Source organism: Pipistrellus hanaki, assembly GCF_964339955.1.
Source record: "Pipistrellus hanaki genome assembly, chromosome: 16".
NCBI lineage: Eukaryota > Metazoa > Chordata > Mammalia > Chiroptera > Vespertilionidae > Pipistrellus > Pipistrellus hanaki.
Window position 1 is genome coordinate 46489359 of NC_140518.1, and position 19273 is coordinate 46508631.

General features: G+C 52.2%; 3 protein-coding genes across 4 annotated transcripts in view; 2 read left to right on the top strand and 1 right to left on the bottom strand.

The window, feature by feature from the left end:
• SHMT1 (serine hydroxymethyltransferase 1) overlaps positions 1-19273 on the top strand; it is a 1020383-nt gene that overhangs the window by 32147 nt on the left and 968963 nt on the right. The window lies entirely within an intron of this gene.
• On the bottom strand, positions 262-13490 carry SMCR8 (SMCR8-C9orf72 complex subunit). 2 transcript variants are annotated; one of them, XM_084861509.1, is made up of 3 exons: positions 13319-13490; positions 10623-13048; positions 262-4750 (listed from the first exon to the last, which is right to left on the bottom strand). In XM_084861509.1, exons 1-3 carry the CDS (start codon positions 13349-13351, stop codon positions 4297-4299), a joined length of 2913 nt encoding a protein of 970 aa, XP_084717635.1. In that variant the 5' UTR covers positions 13352-13490; the 3' UTR covers positions 262-4296. The 2 variants fall into 2 exon arrangements, with proteins under 2 accessions (XP_084717635.1, XP_084717636.1); XM_084861510.1 differs by having other exon boundaries at positions 10623-13490.
• TOP3A (DNA topoisomerase III alpha) overlaps positions 13615-19273 on the top strand; it is a 30150-nt gene continuing 24491 nt past the window's right edge. The window contains exons 1-2 of the mRNA XM_084861508.1: positions 13615-13749; positions 13889-14086. Of these exons, the coding sequence (XP_084717634.1) occupies positions 13624-13749; positions 13889-14086 (324 nt within the window). The 5' untranslated portion in view covers positions 13615-13623. The remainder of the gene's footprint in view (positions 13750-13888; positions 14087-19273) is intronic.

Here is a 19273-nt window from a genome sequence, read left to right on the forward strand (position 1 = left end):
CCTGCGCTCGTAGCTTATTCCCCGGTGCCATGACCTTAGCACTGCAGAGGGAAGCCTGACCCCTCTGCTCTGAGCTTTGGCTCTGATTCTCAGACATGCCCACAGGTGCCCCAGGCCATGGGCTCCAAGCAGCATCCCAGCGCAGTGGCCTTCGCCTCCAGCTGGCCAGGTGGGCGAGCCTGGGACGCAGCCCCCTGGGGAGCGTCAGCCAGGGACCCCCGTCCTGCGAGAGAACTCCCTCCTGTGATCAATAAGCCAATGTCACCTTCCCAAAGAAACTTTATTTTTCACAAAGCTGAGTGCAAAACATAAATGACCATTTTTAATAAGCACAGTCAAATTTTTAACCACAGAATGTCTACAAGAATTACAGCTTTAAAAAATACAACCAATTTTTATATTTCAAAAAATAACTCAAAATAAATTAATTTCTTAAAAAGTACACTTCTCGTACTGTTTGTTTGGCATTTACTCTGGTGGAACTCTGGCGCAGCCGTGCCTGGGAGCGGCTGTCCCCCGGGTCTCGGTCATACTCTCGCCACTGTGACGACTGTAGCTCGCGTGCTGGTCAGACTCCCATTCACAGACGTGGACAGAACATGCGGAAATAAAATACTTCTCAAAAATAACAAACGAGATCTCAGACAATGCTGTCACTGCAGCCTTACAGGCGGCCTCTTGGCCGGCGTGTGCAGCCGCAGCAGTGCCGGGCCGCTGGTGCTGGTCCCTGCGGCCCCGCCTGGGAGGCCCCGCGGCCCGGTGTCCGGTGTGCTGGGGTTGCTCCGGTGCAGTGGGGACAGCGGCGCAGCCTCTGGTGAGTGCGCAGTGCCCTCGTCTGTGCCTCCCTCTGGGAGCTTTACGCCGCGCAGAGGCTTGCTTTAGGGCTCTCTCCTCCCAGCTGGAGACGAAGGGACACCTCAGGACCCTCGGGTAGCCCGCAGCCAGGGCTCCCCACCAGCAGCTGAGTTCACTGCAAGTGCCCATCCCCTCTCCTGCGTCCTCTTCCCATGTGTGTGACCACCTTACTAATGAGGCCATGTCAGGTCAGAGCTCACAGGGAGGGCTCAGGAGACCTGGTGTGCTCCAGCCGCATCAGCTGAGCCCGTTTTTGTTCCTAGCCAGAAGCAGAAACTTGATGCTTTTTCCTTATCTCTTCTAACAATTCCAGATTTGATTTTTTTTTTTTTTTTTTTTTTCATTTTAACGGTATTGGAGAAAAATCAGAAAGCTGGCTGGCTTGATTCAAAGCATGAACCAAAACATTCTTCTGAAATGGGAGGTAGCATCTGATTGCCAGCTTGGGGAGTCAGTGCCTCTGAGTGCTACCACCTGTGCAGAGACGGCGGCGCAGCAGCTGGCCTGCCTGCAGCGTCGGGCCAGGGAGGGGCATGCGGTGGCCAGTGCAATGCAAGATCTTCGAGACCACTCTTGGCCTCCAGACACGTCACTGAACCGAAACAGGCCTGGCATTTGGGGTAGAAACTATCGGCCTTCCCTGGATTTTGAAATGGGATTTGTTGTTTGTGGGGGGTTGAAGTCTACTATACTTCGAATATAATAATAACCTGAAATAAAGTTAAAAGCTAAATGGTAAATGACAGGTGAGCTACCATGCCCATCTCCAAATCTGGTGTAATGTGTATAACGTCAGTCATTGCAGTCAATCATGGAAAAGTCACAATTTCCAAACTTCAAAGATCCCACTAAAGGAGCTAGGTCCCTGGGGAAGGCAGGAGGCAGCAGCTCAGGCTGGCGGCCTGATGGCTTTGCCGCGCTCGAACAGCTCCTGGAGGTCACTACGTGTCTGCAGCCCAGGCAGCTGTGTTACTTGCGCTGCGTGGACCAAGGGGAGGGAGGCAGGTAAGAGAAGTGAAGAAAACCCCGTTTCAGGGCCTGCCTTCAGGGGACTAAAGAATGAATAAGGGGCACCGATGTCCTTGATTGGGAAGTGTTTGTAGATGTCTCATTGACACTGGCCTATCCTACAGGACAGCATCAATCCCAATTCTTGGAGAAATGACCAGTCCGTCGCATAGGGCTCCCCTCGTTACCACTTATCGCTGCCTCTGCCCAAACTGCCCAGCCCATGTGCCACTTTCATCTCTTTGAAAAGAAACACACGGGGCATCAGGCAATCCTTTGAAACCGTCACCCTGAAAAGTTAAATTTTAACCCAAATTTAAATCCTGGAGTTCACCCTCTGCTCAGTGAGGCCAAGGCGCTTCTCCTGCAGAACCAACCCCAGTGCGCTGCCCTGGGCTCGCCCGCGCCGCGGAGCAGCCTGTCCTGTTGACAGCCCTGGCCTCCCTGAGTCCTCAGGGCCTTCGGGACTGTCCGAGGCCAAGCTTCTGGGCAAACACCCCCCAAAGTGGACGTCTGTGGCAGACGTGGCTGTCGGCTTCTGGAAGGCCAAGTTCCACCTGCCTGTATCAGCTTCTGCAGGAGAGCAGCGGTAACCACAGTTCGTGTCAGTGTGCTGGTGCCAGTGCTCACTTCCCATCTTGTCACGGACCCTACAGACCTTTCTTCCCCGGAGATACAATGCACCAGCTCGTGGTCCTGGAGGCCTAAGCAGACAGCAGTTCCACCCAGTTAGGAAACAAAGCAGCACCGGAATGCGGGAGAGGGGAGATAACAGGCAGGGAGCTCCCGGAGAGAAGAGGCTTCCTGTGCAGCCTTCCCGCTGCCAACACCTCACCCGTCAGAGCCACCGCAGCTCCTGGAGAGCCAGAGGCACAAGGAAACCAACCAGTGTAAGCACACCATTCACCACCAAAGTGCTCAGTCACGGCCTCAGGAGCAAAATCACATCCACAGACAGCCACCCGAGAAGGCCTCCTCTTTTCTGAGGAAGCCCCGCCTGACAGGAGTGGGGACTCTGACCAGAAACTGCTGGTGGGAGCCAGCGGGCCTGGGCGGGGAAGGACCGAAGGAGTGATGGACGCAAACCCTCCTTAGTCACAGTCTCTGCCTCTCCGGGACTCCAATGGTGTGCCCCACAGGTGGCAGACAGACCAGGTCTCGGCACATGGGCACGGCCCCCAGATTCGCACACGCGCCCAGGAGCACCACTTGTCACTGGCTCAAGGTGGTTTTATCACAACTTTGTGGGAACAAATTAAAAAGCACTAATACCAGAGTTCTCCCTATTTAGGAGGGAAACAGCTTTAAAAAAAAAAAAAAAAAAAAAAAAAGGTATAAAATTCTCAAGGTTGCAAGAAACCCTCCACCTACATAAACTGGAAGAAGCAAGTGGGAACTGAAAGCAGCTCAGGGAGGTTGTGGTGGGTGGACCTGGGCACATCTTCCGAGAAGGTGGGAGAGTCATGGGCAGAAGAGCTGCCGAGAAGTGCCCACACGCCAGGCCTGTGCAACCTGGCAGGCAGGTCCATGGAGACAGCTGCGCAGACAGCTGTCCTCTTTCCTGGAGGAAGTCCCGGCCCCGAATCACCATCTGGGCTGCCACCCCCACCAGCCAGCTGCACAGAACTCTGCTGCCCCGTGCTGAGCCCCCGCGAGAGGTAGTGACGTGGTTGCAAGGGCTTGCTTTGGGTGAGAGAACAGTGCTGGCTCACTCTGGCCAAAAATACTGCTGGGCCAGACCCCAGCGAGCCTTCACGGACCCTCCACCTCAAAGAGCAGTTCCACTGACAACTGGGGACCAGGGACACCACTCCCTCTGCTGGCCTGAGGGAGCGCTGTGCAGGGTGAGGAGTGAGGGTGGGACGGAGCTGCTCCTCTCCCTGCAGCGCTGGGCGGGAGGCTGACACTCGCCACCTCCCAGGGGGCAGAGCCTTCTCCCTCCCCCTCGCTCAGGGCCTCCCCCGGATGACAGGCCCTAGGAGGCCACTCAGTTGGGATTTGAATGAGACAACGGATATTCCACCCTCTTGTTTTCCACAAAATCATTCCAGTTAACAAGTTGTTTCACTTGATTTTGCCACTCAAGTGTTCAGTGAGGATGAGTGTGGCCACATGTTCTTCCCGTCATGGCTTTGCCTTCCTGCCCCTCACCCGACCCCCCTGAGGCTCTCCTCTGCCCTGGCGGCCAGTCCTTGGGAGGCCAGCGTTCCCTCCAGGTCCTGCCTTACCAGGGAGACGAGAGCTGTTACTGTCCTGGGTGCTTTCAGAGAGCCAGGCTCCTCCTGGCCAAGTCCCACTTGCAAGTTGCCCGAGCCACCTTGGTTTCCTTTCCACCTGTGGCACCAGAAGTCTAAACCGCTCCGAGGACTGCTTGGCAATGTCATGTCCACCCTTCTCTTCCCTGTGCCCGAGTCACAGTGGCAGGATCTGACCTCAGATTTTGTACAAAAAACTGGGGACATAGTCAAACCTGAGCATGGGCTGGCTGGTCCCGGGAGACTCCTGCATATAGTGCAGCTTCAGCAGCTCAGCCAGGTACTGGACCACCTTGGCATCTTCATTCACTAGACCCAGATTCAGCTTCAGAAAGCTGGCCTGCCGGCTGGCAACCAACTCCTCTCCCTCCTTGCTGTGGGCAGGCAGGTGCAGGTGGTGGCAGAAGGTGTAGAGGAAGGCCTTGGAGCAGAGCTGGGTGAGCATGCTCTGGACATGCAGGTAGTAGGTGCTGCCCCGCTTGATTTGAGTACGGTGGTCTGCCAGCCGGGGCACCAGGGTGCCTCTGTAAAGGGGGCAGCGGAGGGTTTTGTTGTCCAGGTCCAGGATGCTTGCGTAGCGGCTGTAGCGGCTCAGAACGTGCAGGGTGCTGGCACTGGCAGGGGATGCCACTCTGAAACACATAGGCCAAGGTCAGGAGGAGGGGCAAGGCCAGGAAGATGGAAGCAAACACTTGGGAGTGGGGCTTCCTGTCTCCAGGCCACTCCCACCGGCCAGCACTCACTGGCTTTCTGGAAGGCAAACCTGCTCATCCTCATCTTGTAAGGTCTCCTCACCCCCTCATGAAGCTCCAATGCCTTGGCAAGGTCAACAAGTTCCCGTATGACCTGCTGCCTGCTGCCCCCTGAGCTTCCTCTGCTCCTAACCCAGACTTAGCCGTGCCAAGCTTCCCGTGGGGCCTCAGAGTCAGCCTGTCTGCTCTGCCTGGATACCCTCCCTCCCTTCTGGGCATGGCTTATGCCAATGCCAACCTCTCCAGCCTTCCCTGATCCCCTCCTCTGCTTTTAGCTATGACCTTGGTCATGTTCCTCAACCTGAGACTTATTTGTAAGACAGAGATAATAGTTCCTCTCTCTTGGGGTCACTGGATACAAAGAGTTGTGCTCAGAATGCCTGACCCTGGCCACTGTGTGAGAGCCGTCGTCTTGTCCTGCCCACAGACCCAGGGCTGTCCCTGGTTCGGCCTCTTGCCCCACTGCCTTGCACATCAGGGCTAGGCAGGGTTTGCTCAGTGAGGGAAGGAAATCGGAGCGGTCAGTCTTAGTAAGCAGCTCCTTAAAACTCTCCTTTACATCCGTTTTTCCCTGTTGTCTGGCAGGTCAGCAAATGGCTGACTCTGGAATTTAGGGCTTGTATTGGATCCAAGATGGTGTGTAAAATGGACTGACAGTCACTTGGGACCAAGGTAATCTCACAATTTTTCCTTTCTGGATGTTGTCATCTTGTATAATTAATAATCACTTACTGAGCATCTGTTATTTCCAGGTAGTGACCCAGGGCAGAGCAGGTGGCGATGAGCCTGCTTTGGTTGGAAAGAAAAGCCAAGCACACCGAGTGAAGGGGGACGTGTCTCAGTCTCCACAGGAGAGACCTCGGGCCAGAAGGTTCTGGAGGAGTGGCCTTGGGACTGGGCCTTGAAATGGAGGCGGGCCTTGGGACCTGTGGAAAGCATCCAGACCAAAGATGGCCAAGGGGCCAGGCCATGAGCCAAACACCTCCTCTGGCTTGGCACCACCAGCCCACCCAGACACTGCTGCTGCACAGCCAGGCCTCACCTCATCTTCTGGGCCCTCCATCCAGCCACCCATCTCGGTCATACTGGCCCCAGGCTCAGCCTCTCCCAGGAAAGCTGACATCCCCACCCAGGCCCACCTATGGCAGCACCACTTCTTTTGAAAGATGCTGCTCCTTCTAACTCTTCCTCCACTTCTGCTTCTCTCAAAACTCCTTATCAGGAGGCCAGGCAACATCCCTCAGCGGTACAGCGCCGGCACCCGAGCGCCTCCCACTCCACTTCCCTCACCGGTGTGGGTTCACTATGGGCTGTCCCAAAGCCAGGGAGGCACTCCCCACAGACAGGACATGAGGCCCAGAGGAGCCATCACTTGCCCAAGATCTCCTCAACTCAGGCCCCCTGACCCACCGAGCACTGTTTCCCTCCAGAACGAAGCTGCTTTTCACGTGGTCCAGGGCTTGTTACTACTGCCTACTAACAATACAATAACCTCTGCTTTTGACTTTAAATAATGGGAGACTAATTTGATTGTGTCCATATCCTGTATCCACTCTGCGGACAGTGAGGGCCTACCTTAGAAGGAAAATAAAATCAAACCGCCAATGACACTGGCCGCTCTGGGGTGAATCTTTAAGAACAGTTCATCATCTGAGCTGTTTTAGCTGGAGGCAAAGCACCTGAGCCACACAACTCTAATTCCAGATTAACTTAGCACACGGGGCCAACCCCTCCACAGCTGACCACACAGACACCCCTTCTACTCTTTAATGCTGACCCTCAGGGGGGTCTCAATCCACCTGTTTCAACACTGGGTCTGCCTGTGGGGCTGACTCACCATCCATCCACAACTCCAAGCACTCTGAGGGCTGCCAAGCACGACACTAGGGCTGTTGACACATCTCAGATGTGCCTGCCTCCGGCTCCACCTGAGGACTACTCTAAGCCCCGTTTACAGACAGGATCAACAAGTTTTGTTCAGGGAATGAGTGACATGTCTGGTCCAAATTCACACAGCTAATAATGTTGACACCAGGATCCGAGCTCGGAACACACTCTGCCTTCCCCTAACAGCACAACTCCATGGGTTTTCACCTCTTGATACTTCCACACTCTATTGTTCACCTCTCAGAATTATTCCGGGTGATTTGTAGCAAATCCAGTCCCCAATCCATTTCTAGTCCCTCAGTTGATCATCCAGTGACAAGTCCCCTCAGGAACAAGACCTCCAGCCCATCTGAGCAGGACCCTGGAGGCAGGTGCTCCCATTCCCAGCGGGTGTGCTCACTCAGGTCCGCAGGAGAGCTTCACAGAGGTAATCATTTCCCACTTGGGATTCTTGAAAAGAACTCAACGGCCACTTCCGACAGGACTCTCACTTTCGCCGAGGGCTGCTTCAAGGCTCAGAAGTCTGGCAGTGTGGGCCACACTCAGGCCCTGGCCTGCCTTCCTATTCAGGATGGGACAGACCATAGGAAGCTACAGAAGGCTCACAGACCAGATGTGATGCGCCTTCCGACCTCTGCAATCACAAGGCAAGCCTCCGCTCAAGCCGACGGCGGTGACAGAGCTGGGGCTAACGTGAGGGCTGCCTGGGAAGGGCACGCTCGCCCTGACACAGTTGCCGGCTCCCCTTATAATTCTGGCACTGAGCACAGTAGCTGGCACAGGGCCCTCAATAAGTGCTTGGCAAATGGTATTCAGCGGTCCAACCTTTTCTTTTCTCAGGAGGGAACAAAGCCTCGAGAGGAGCAATTTGCCCAGGTGCCCATTGTGGATGGACAGTGAGAGGGACGCCACAGGACTCAGACCACCTCACACCACCTCCACTCCAGGGTGCCAAACACACTGCCCATCGCCACCTACCCTCTCCTGCACCACAGAAACATCATTAACAGATGACAGCAGGATTTCCAATGCAGCCCAACCTGGGCCTGAGTCCTTCCCAGCAGAGCACTTCAATCAGGCACGCAGTAGAATGGAGTTGATGTAAGAAATGAACCTCTTGCTGGGACCGGTTTGGCTCAGTGGATAGAGCGTCGGCCTGCGGACTGAAAGGTCCCGGGTTCGATTCCGGTCAAGGGCATCTTGGTTGCGGGCACATCCCCAGTGGGGGGTGTGCAAGAGGCAGCTGATCGATGATTCTCTCTCATCGATGTTTCTAACTCTCTATCCCTCTCTCTTCCTCTCTGTGAAAAATCAATAAAATATATTTAAAAAAAAAAAAAAAAAAAAAGAAATGAACCTCTTGCCCTAACCAGTTTGGCTCAGTGGATAGAGCGTCGGCTTGCGAAATGAAGGGTCCCAGGTTTGATTCCGGTCAAGGACATGCACCTTGGTTGCGGGCATATCCCCAGTAGGGGTGTGCAAGAGGCAGGTGATTGATGTTTCTCTCTCATTGATGTTTCTAACTCTCTATCCCTCTCCCTTTCTCTCTGTAAAAAAAAAAATTAAAAAAAAATTAAAAAAAAAGTCAATAAAATATATATTTAAAAAAATAAAAATAAATGAACCTCTTTTGCCATTCTGGCACATTCTAAGGAGGGAGTTTAAGGGAAAGCCTCCAGAAAGGGCAAGACCATCTTAGGCCTGGTCCTTAATAAGCCAGCTGATGTTGACAGATTGATATGTTTTAGATGCTCCATCTTTTGAAGTAAAAATGTCCAAATTGAAGGGTTAGGGTCAAGAGCTTGAGTCGGAGAACAGAAGGTGTGTGAGTGTGTATGAGGGAGCATATGGGGAATACCAGCTCATCATTCCACCAAGAACAGTAGCAAAACACAATCTCTGAAAAGCCCTTTCCTTCTTGGGACAGAAGGGTTAATCCAAAGAGCACAGAGGTGCCACCAGCAGAGGGTGAGGATGCTGGGAGGCAAGACAAAGCCTGCCAAGGCAGTCAGTGCCATCATCTAACCTAGTGACCCTCAGATTCTGCATCTGTAAGCAAAGCTTTTATTTTATTTATTTATTTTTAAAATATATTTTATTGATGTTTTACAGAGAGGAAGGGAGAGAGATAGAGAGCTAGAAACGTCGATGAGAGAGAAACACCAGCCAGCTGCCTCCTGCACACCCCCTACCGGGGATGTGCCCGCAACCAATGTATTGTACATGCCCTTGACCGGAATCGAACCTGGGACCTTTCAGTCCGCAGACCGACACTCTACCACTGAGCCTAACCAGCTTCGGCTGTAAGCAAAGCTTTTAGTGGTTTCCTATGATGCCCAAGGAATAAGCTTGTCCACGTGTCACAGGCACATCACACCACGTCCCACGATGTCACTCTTCCCAACAAGGGCAAGTTCACCCTCCAGGTCATTCAGAGACCCCAGGCCTTCTTCAGTCTCCCTTCCGATCTGCCACTAAATTACGCTGTTTTCTTAGAACACACAAAACACCTGTTATCTCTCTGTGTGGCAAGGCCCCGGTCACCGTCTGCCCTCTCTCCTAAACTACAAAGTTTTCCAGAGCAATGGCCTTGCTCGGGTACCTCCAGCTGATGTCGCAGCACCTGCCAGGATGGCTGTAGGTCCTCAACAAGCCAAGTCATGACATGGAAGCGGTGTTTGCTTGAATCCCACCATGATGACTCTGAGGAAAGCCTAATGCAGCAAAGGGTTAGCTAAGGCCAGGTGACTTCATAAGAAGTGTGGACACAAGGAGACTCGGGATGGTGACTCACTGGTATTAGGAACCCATGTAAAGGGGAAGTCAGAAAATTAGAACAACGGTGGCTGACTGCCGTATGGAAATGTCTGCTCTTCCCATGTGTCAGCAGGGGCTCTGCTGGTCACCTTGCTCAAAGCCTGTTTTACAGATGAGCAGAGCGGGGTGCAGAGAAGGGACTGAGGACACTGAACACAGTGCATACACTGAAGGAGTCAGACATTTGTCAAGCAGCATTTGGAAAAACAAAAAGAACCTATTAAAGCACAAGGAAATGAAATAGAAAGCATTCAGAGGGAGAATAAATTGGCTTTTGCATTTCCTTATTAAGACAGCCTTCAAACGCAAACAGGACAGTGGAGTGAAAGCCACTGGAGCCCTCTGATGTCCCTCTCAGCAGCCAGTGATGGCTGCCCTCCTGTTATTACCACAGCCCTTTCTCAGATGCAGATCTCGTTAGTCATATACACCACAGTGTGAATCTGAGGATAAACAAGGACCTGAGATCTAGAAGACCAGTCTTTCCCAGGCCAACTGAATAAGAACCTCTGGAAGTGGAGCCCAGGAATTGTGATTTTTAAAATTTTCCCAGAAGCCCGGCCAATGTGGCTCAGTGGTTGAGCATCAATCTATGAACCAGAGGTCATGGTTCAATTCCCAGTCTGCACACATGTCCAGCTTGCAGGCATGATCCCAGTGGGGTCGTGCAGGAGGCAGCCAATTGAGATTCTCACTGCTGATGTTTCTCTCTCTCCCCTTCTCCCTTCCTCTCTGAAATCAATAAAAACATGTCTTAAAATAAATAAAATGAAATTCTCCCATAATTGTGGCACAACTGGGTGCAATCCAGGACTGGCAACCACTTAGGAACTACAATCCCTTAATGGGACTAATAAAAAAGGAAACAGAAGACCAGAGGGGAATGAGCTGTCAAAAGCAATGGGGAGTTAGTGCTGGCCCAGACTGGAAGCCAGGCCTCCCGATTCTGGGTCCACCACACCAACTTTTAGCCTCACCCAGAGGCATGTGCGTTTGAAGCCTCATCTCTAACCGGACAGGTCCCTTCCCCACTACCTGTAACAATTACCTCTGCAGGCCAATAAGCTTCCACTTCTGAAAATCCGTAATGTGCAAGGGGGAGGAGACCCAGTGCTTCACGGGTTTGGCATAGCAGCTGTAGTTGGGGACGAAGATGGACAATGCTGTCACAAGCTTCCTGACTATGGCCTCGTCCTCCCCCAGGACCACAAGTGTCCTCCCACTGAGCAGGGAGTAGATGGCTGGGTGGGCAAAGGGGTACTGGCGGATGAATTTTAAGGCATTCTGCCCGGCCCTCTTTTTATGCCTCTCAAAAGAGGGGCCAGTGAGTTGAGCAGATGAGGGAGTCCTGTCCAAGCTGGTGGAGGCTACACTGCTCACATAGCTGGTGGTGTCCGAGTAGTTGTCCAGGCTGATCTTACTGATATCCCTGCTAGCCAGCAGCTGGCCTGGGTCCAGCTCATAGGCAGGGAAGCCTTCAGAACTGTTGTCTCGGGAAGAAGGGCTGGCGTTTTCCACTGCAAAGTCCACACAGAACCCCGGGTCCTTCTGCCTGTAGCGTTGTGGTGGGACGCTCACTACTCCATCCTCGTCAGAGAGTGCGTGGACTGGAGTGGTGAGTGGCACCAGCAGACTGTCGCTCTCCTTCCCAGTGCAGCAGGAGCCTGCTTGTGACGAAGTGTTTTCTAAACTGCCCTCCTCTGGCTCACCCAGCTTGGTCAGGCTGATGCTTGCCTGGAAGTGGATGGCTCCCTCATTGTCATACGATTCTTCATTAATAGCACTTGGGTAGCTGGCCTTAAAGTCATCAGGGATGAGGGCCTCAGAGGGGCAGGTGCTGAGGACTTCAATACTGTCCTCGCTGATGGTCCTATGGCTGGCTGCTTTGCTCCGAATCACCTGGGGGCTCAGTGGCACCATGAGGCTGGCCTGACTGTCAGACTTGGACAGCACAGAGGTGGACTTCTCCGTGCCCAGAACCTCAATGCTTTCACCACTGCTGACACTCCCTTTCATATCCATATCCAAGTAGTCTAAGTTCCCCTGGAGATCAAAACTGCTCATTTCTGCCACCTCCACTTCCTTACAGTCCTCACCGCCAAACTCCTGCTCCATCTTGATCACCACAGATTCCACACTGGACTTGTAAGAGCCAACACTAATTAATACTTGAGGAATTGGGCATTCTTCTAGAGATCTGGAAGGTGGCCTGTCTTGACTGGGCTTAGAAGGTATGCTTTCTTGTTTCTCTACTATCCTATCATCATCTGCAAAGTCTTCAAAGAGAAAGTTTGTTATGTGCTGTTGCCTTAGTAGTGCTCTGTCAATCTGGCTAGTCAAGAGATAGCACAGGTCTCCTCTGAACATGTGCTCAATGTGGCTGAGCTGAGCCAGGGTCTTGGTGAAATACTCAGTGTCACAGAGCTCTTCCAAGGTCTTCAACTTCTTGTCAAAACACTTGGTGGACTTTGCTTTGATGAGTTTTGGGATGTAGGCAGGTCTGCAGGTGTAAAGGTCTGTGTCAGCATACTCATCAAGGTTAGAAGTAGTGGATGCCTGGTCAGGCTGATCCTGAGCATGGTCCACCTCCCCAGAACACAAATCAGACCCCTTTAACTTCCGATGAGGGTATGAGCGGATCTGCTTCAGGAGGTCTTGATGTTCAATGATGGATTTCTCTACACTAGCCAGTTCATTGGCTTTCTCGATTGCCTGAGATGAGTAAAAGCCCTTGTCATTGGCTTTCTTCTGGATCTCCGTTTCAGTGTGCAGCACTGTCCTAGTGTAATCCAAGTCTTTCAGCTTTTTTTCAAGTTCCAAAGCAAAGGCCTTCCTGTTGCCCGACTTCAAGTACTCTGAAGCTTTGGAAAATTCAGCTGACAGCTCCTGGAACTGCTGCATGATTTTGTGCTGGTCTGCTGAGATATACGCCATGCAAAAGGGCCTCACAAAGCCACGGGCCTCCAGGTCATACAGCGTGAGATGGTGCACGTAAGCAAAGGCTCCCTCTTTGGAGTCTCCCAGTACCACCTTGGAGTCCTCCACGAAGTTCAGCTTGGGATAGGCAGAACCAGGAGGATGGCCCACGAAGGAAGCCTGGTAATCCACAGACATGATCCGTAAGGAGAAGTAATTGAGATCAAAAGTACCGAAAACTTTGGTATCATTGGGGATAGTCAGCAAGGGCTGGGGTCCCACCTGCTCCGAGAACTCGGAAATGAGGATGAAGTCCCGAGAGAACTTGGCTCCAGACAGTTTGGACCATGGGTTAGCTCCCTGGCTTGTGAAGGGGAAGAGCGGCACCGAGTACTCTTCTGGCAGGGCCGGCTCATTGTAAGGCTCCTCCTCATACTCGTCCTCTTTGGTGAAGGCCACCACGTCAGGGGCGCTGATCATATTTCCAGGTATGCAGAGAGAACATTGAGAGGAAGTGAGAAAGAACGCTGGGGTAATCAACGCGGGGAAGCCAGGCCTCTGCAAGAGGAAGCAAAGTCTTCGTTGCCTTCGCTGCGCCCTTGGGGGGACTTGCCTGCCTCTCACACACCCGAGAACTCAAACTCCCGCAGCCCCTCAGAGGCGTATCCCCTCCCGGGCCCTCCGGGCCTCATGAACTCCGCAGGTCCCGAAGTCAGGGAGGCCGGCCGCCCTCCTCCCCTGGCAAGCGCGGCCGGCGCAGAGCACCTGCAGTGAGGTCACCGGGACTTCCCCGAACCCACCGGTGACAGCAACAGCCCCGGGCCTGACCTGGTACCTAACGTGGGCTACAGGCTGCCGCATGGACCAGTCAAGCGTCTGTCGCCCCCACGACCCGAGGGCAGAAACGGTCCCCGCTCCTTGGACGCCACAACCCAAAGACAGCTACAGCGGCGCCGCCATCTTAGTATCACATGATTCGCGGTATCGGCGCCGAGTGACCCGGAAACGTTCGCGGAGTTTTCCGAGCGAGAGCGAAAAAGGTTGTGACTGAGCGGCTCGGGGCGGGGCTGTGGAGCAAGGACCAATCGATTAGCACTGTCAGGAAAGAAAGGAAATGATGCGGGGAAGCGGAAATGTTTTGGGACCAGGGTCCCAGGAGCGCGAGGCGGTGTGGGAGTTGTAGTTCGCGGGGCTGTGGACTCGCGCCGGGCGGAAGTCGCTGGAGAAGGCGGGCGGAAGCGGACGCGGCGGGTGCAGAGGTGAAGACCCAGTGGCCGCAGCCCCGAAGCCGGTGGGCGTGTGGGAGGAGACCGGGCCGCGGCCCAGCTTTGGCGGCTCTTGTAGGCTCTGGTTGCCGTAGGGTGGGCGCGGGGTGACCCTCACCTCTGTGTTCCCCAGCATGTGCGGGCACCCGGGATGATCTTCCCCGTCTCCCGCTGCGCGCTCCGGTGTCTGTATCGGCCCGGGGGCCGGACCTTCCCCACCTCCGCCATGGAGGTGGCCTTCCGAGGCGTGCGGAAGGTCCTCTGTGTGGCGGAGAAAAACGACGCGGCCAAGGGGATCGCCGACCTGCTGTCCAGGGGTCGCATGAGGCGGGTAAGGGGGCGCATTTCCGATCAGCGGTACTTGGGGCCCGGGAAGCGGGACGTCTTGGTGGGTACGGGGAATAGGGATGAAGGCGACTTCTCCCCCACCTGTGGGACTTCTGTCTCCCCCAGACCATTGCAATGGCCCCCTGTCTTCTCTTAGGACTGATGGGCATTTAAAAATGTAGTTCAGAGGTTTCACTCATCTGCTTTAAAGCCTTGGATCTTCCTTGCCAACAGCAGTGGTTGCCAAACTTGTCTGATCCTCAAAACCACTGGGGCAGTGGCCATTCCCTTTGCGCAATGCAGCGCCGCCGACTTGACTCTAAGTGTGTATTGACAGGGCAACATTATGTAAGGTTTGGGGATTAGAGGCAGATGGCAGCCCTCAACCCGTGGTCCTTAGTGCCAATTCAACAGGAATTCCCAATTTGGGGTCACAGTGAAGAAGGAAACTATTCAGGGCAGAACATCAGAGAGGTGACATCCCATCCGTGTTTCAGTTTCAGCTCCAGCTGGGAAACTATCTTAGGTGGGGAGGGGAAGGGTGCTCTCAGCGCCAGAGGGCAACTGGCTCATGTTGCCAGAGTCCCAACTCCAGTCCCTGTCTAGTCCTTCCCCAAGCAAATCTTCCCGCCTACTCTCACCTCAGGTTGATTGGTCCAAAAGACTATGATTGGTCAGAATGGGGCTTCTCTGATTGGTTCGTGGAGAAGCTGATGAGACTGTAGCAACACTGCTCCGATTGGATGGGGAAAGCCTCATTCCCATTGGTTGAGATATTGCTCCAGAAACTCCTTAGTACGGGCCATCTTAGGGGAGATAACAGTGTTCGCAGGCAGTTCAGTGCAGGCTTCTCTGTGAAGTGCAAATTGCGTGAGGCCCCTGTGAAGAAATGGCTGCTGGGCTCTGTTTTTTGTTTGTTTGTGTGTGGGGTTTTTAATTAGAGAGAGGGAAACTTCCATTGGCTGCCTCATGCACGCCCCCTTCTGGGGATGGACCTGTTTGTGATCTGTCGGGAATGGTACCGGTGACCTTTGGTGCATGGGATGATGCCCAACCAACTGAGCCACACTGGCCAGGGCTGTTTGTTTTTTAAATCTGAGCCCAGTTACCCACGAGGAGTCCTTCCTAGTAGGTATCTTCTTTCTCAGGGTTCACACTGGCATTCAAACTGGTTCTTAGAGAGAGGCAAGTAAGGGGTAAGATGTTTCTAGACACTCTGGGGGCACAAAGGGAGGGGACTGTGAGAAAGGGTTTGAAAGGGAGTTGACAGGAAGGTCTTAAGAACTATTCAGGAGCCCTGACCGGTTTGGCTCAGTGGATAGAGTGTGGGCCTGTGGACTGAAAGGTCCCAGGTTCGATTCCGGTCAAGGGCATGTACATTGGTTGCGGGCACATCCCCAATAGGGGGTGTGCAAGAGGCAGCTGACTGACGTTTCTCTCTCATCGATGTTTCTAACTCTCTATTCCTCTCCCTTCCTCTCTCTAAAAAAAAAAAAAAAATATATATATATATATATATATATATATATATATATATATATATATATATATATATAAAAGAAAAAGAAAATCTCCCAATAACAAAAGTGGATTCTTGCCCTGGCTGGTTTGCTCAATGGATAGAGTGTCAGCCTGTGGACTGAACAGTCCCAGGTTGGATTCCGGCCATAGAGCACATGCCTGGGTTGCAGGCTCCATCCCCAGTGTGGGGCATACAGGAGCCAGCCAATCAATTATTCTCTCTCATCATTGATGTTTCTATCTCTCTCTCCCTCTCCCTTCCTCTCTAAAATCAATAAAATATGTTTTTAAAAAAGAGTGGATCCTTGCTGAAACTGGTTTGGCCCAGTGGTAGAGCGCCGGCCTGCGAACTGAAAGGTCCCAGGTTCGATTCCGGTCAAGGGCATGTACATTGGTTGTGGGCACATCCCCGGTAGGGGGTGTGCAAGAGGCAGCTGGTCGATGTTTCTCTCTCATTGATGTTTCTAGCTCTCTATCCCTCTCTCCTCTCTGTAAAAAATCAATAAAATATTTTATTTTTTTTTTAAAGAAAAAAAATGGCCCATCTACACCTAACTCACTTCTGTATCTTTCAGGGCTCTGTTAAATGCCTCTTCTTCAAGAACCTTTACTCAACTTCCTCCCCCTGCAGCAGGTGAGGGACACCACCCGGTAATCACTGCTAATGATCCACAGGTCCTTGAGGACTTTCCTATAGTTTTCATAGTTTTATCTTTACATGCAGGAGAAAATGTTTTAAATAAAATTTTAAAAATGTGTTTTTATTGATTTGAGAGAGAGGAAGAGAGGCATCAGTTGCCTCCTGCATGCCCTGTACAAAGGATCCAGCCTGCAACCCAGGCCTGTGCCCTCACCCAGCATCAAACTGGCCGCGTCTGGGTGCACAGACTGACTGCGCCACATGGGCCAGCGCAGGAGGAACCTTAAATGGATCCTGTGCAGATTCGGAGGCAGCGTGTGATCAGCGTGCTCAGGGAAGGTTGGGGGGGCGCTGGGAAGGCGTCACAGAAGCTGCACTCTCGGTCTGTCAACGAGGGTTCCTTTCTCTGGGCTCCAAACGCCACTGTCATCTGGGAGCAGCCTAAGCATCTGAGAACTTCACCCACGAGTGTGCTACCCTCGGGATTACAGGGAGGAAAGTTTGAAATAGCAGGAAAACATTTTACATCCTCAGGACGACCCGTTGGTAAGGAAGGCTTCCCGGAAAGCCCTGCACTGGGCTCACACATGCTGTTGGGTGCATCGCTTTCTGGAGAGCCCAGGGCAGAGGTTTGAGACGCTGTTCCAGACCCGAGGGCCGTTGGTGTGCACCTCAGCCACTGCGCTGGACTGGGCAAGGCCGAGTGGCAGAGCAGCCGGGACCTCCGCCTTGCTATGTGTCAGGGTCCGTATAAGATTTTGTTTGAGAAGACTTCAGTGCTTCCTTAAAAAGAATTAGGGGGAAGGAAATAGAAACCATTGATTAAGCCGTTTTTATTCTGTATTACCAGTCTCCTCTTATCCAAGGTTTCACTTTTCATGATTTGTTACGTGGTCATCACGCTCTGAACATATTAAATGGAAAGTTCCAGAAGTAAACCAGTTGTAAGTTTTAAATCGTGCACCGTCCTGAATAGTGTGATGAACCCTTGTGCTGTTCCACTTTGTCCCGCGTGGGAACCCTTCCGGCTGTCCACGCTATGTGCCTGCCTGCCACCCGCCAGGCGCTCAGCAGGCGTCTGTCACAGCTGGCTGTGTGGGGTCGCAGTGCCCGTGTGCAGGGAGCCTTGTTCTGCTTGACGATGGCCCAAAGCACAACAGCTGGCAATCAGATGTGCCAAAGGGAATCCACAAATGCTTCCTTAAGTGAAACGGTGTGTGATAAAAACAAGCAAACCGGTAATGTAGGGTTCAGTAGTGCTGAGGATTCGGGGACCTACTGGGGGTCTTATCTCTGAGGATAAGGGGGACCACTGTACTGAAATGGCTTAAGAGCGCGTCTCTTTCCTTGGCAGCATTAGAGCACTGAACTCTTTTTTTTTTTTTTTTTTTTTTTTAGAATTGAGCTCTTAAGTATCAGATAAATCCCTCTTTAAATTTGCCGTTATGCCCTGGCCGGTGTGGCTCAGTTGGCTGGGTCTCGTCCTGTGCACCAAAGGCTCGTGGGGTCTACTCCCGGCCAGGGCACATGCCCAGGTTTCAGGCTCAGTCCCTGGTACGGGGTGTGCAGGAGGCAGCCAATCAGTGTTTTTCTTTTATTGACGTTTCTCTCTTAAAAATCAATTTAAAGCCGGGACCGGTTTGGCTCAATGGATAGAGTGTCGGCTTGGGGACTGAAGGGTCCCGGGTTCGATTCCGGTCAAGGGCATGTACCTTGGTTTCGGGCATATCCCCAGTAGGGGGTGTGCAAGAGGCAGCTGATTGATGACTCTCTCATCGATGTTTCTAACTCTCTATCTCTCTCCCTTCCTCTCTGTACAAAATCAATAAAATATATTTTTTTAAAATCAATTTAAAAATCTTAAAACTAATAATAATAAATTTGCCTTTATGCCTCAAAGAACCTCATTCAATGTTCCACCCAGAAAAATTGTATTTGTGAGGCTGAGGGAGAATCTTGTCCACACGATTTCTCTTGGCCCGTGAACGGAAGTGTCCCCAGTTCCCATTTTGCCTTTCTCTTGTCTTCTGCACGGTGTTGGTGTGAAACTCACATGCACAAATACAGCTGACCCTTTATAGGTTTGAACTGCACGGGTTCAAGTGTGCATGGATTTTTTTCAATAAATATGTACAGCACTGTAAATGTATTTTCCTTATGATTTTCTTAGTAGCATTTTCTTTTCCTTAGTTTATTGTAAGAATACAGTATTCAATACATATTACAGCCGAAACGGGTTTGGCTTAAAGGATAGAGCGTCGGCTTGGGGACTGAAGGGTCCCGGGTTCGATTCCTGTCAAGGGCATGTACCTTGGTTGCGGGCACATCCCCAGTAGGGGGTGTGCAAGAGGCAGCTGATCGATGACTCTCTCTAATCGATGTTTCTAACTCGCTATCTCTCTCCTTTCCTCTCTGTACAAAATCAATAAAATATATTTTTTTAAAATACATATTACATACAAAATGTATGCTAACTGTTTATGTTATCATAAGCCGGTCAACAGGAGGCTGCTAGTAGTTAAGTTTTGGGGGAGTCAGAAGTTATATGCGGCCTTGGTGGCGCAGTTGCTTGGAGCATCTTCCAGTTCACCAAAAGTTATGTTTAATTCCCAGTCGGGGTGCGTGCAGGGGAGGCTGATGGATGTTTCCCTGTCACCGCAATGTTTCTCTCTCTCCCTCCATCCTTCTCTCTCTCTCTAAAAATCAGTAAAAACATAACCTCAGGTGAGAATTTTAAAAAGTCATATGAAGGTTTGACTGAGTAGGGTTTGCTGCCCCAATCCCATCTTGTTCAGATCAGTACCCAGCCCCCGCCTTGTTCAGGGTCCCTTGCACTCTGGCCTCTGAGGAAGAGGAGGGGATCGCCTTAGAGAGGCTCTCGCGCAGGCAGAAGTGCGGCTGGAGGGCTGTGTAGACTGCCCCAGTCCTGACTGGTCTCATAGAGCCCATAGATTTCAGAGCCACGGACACCTTAGAGGTAACTTCACTCAGCAGTAAATTGAGGTTCACAAAGGTGAATGATTTGCCCAC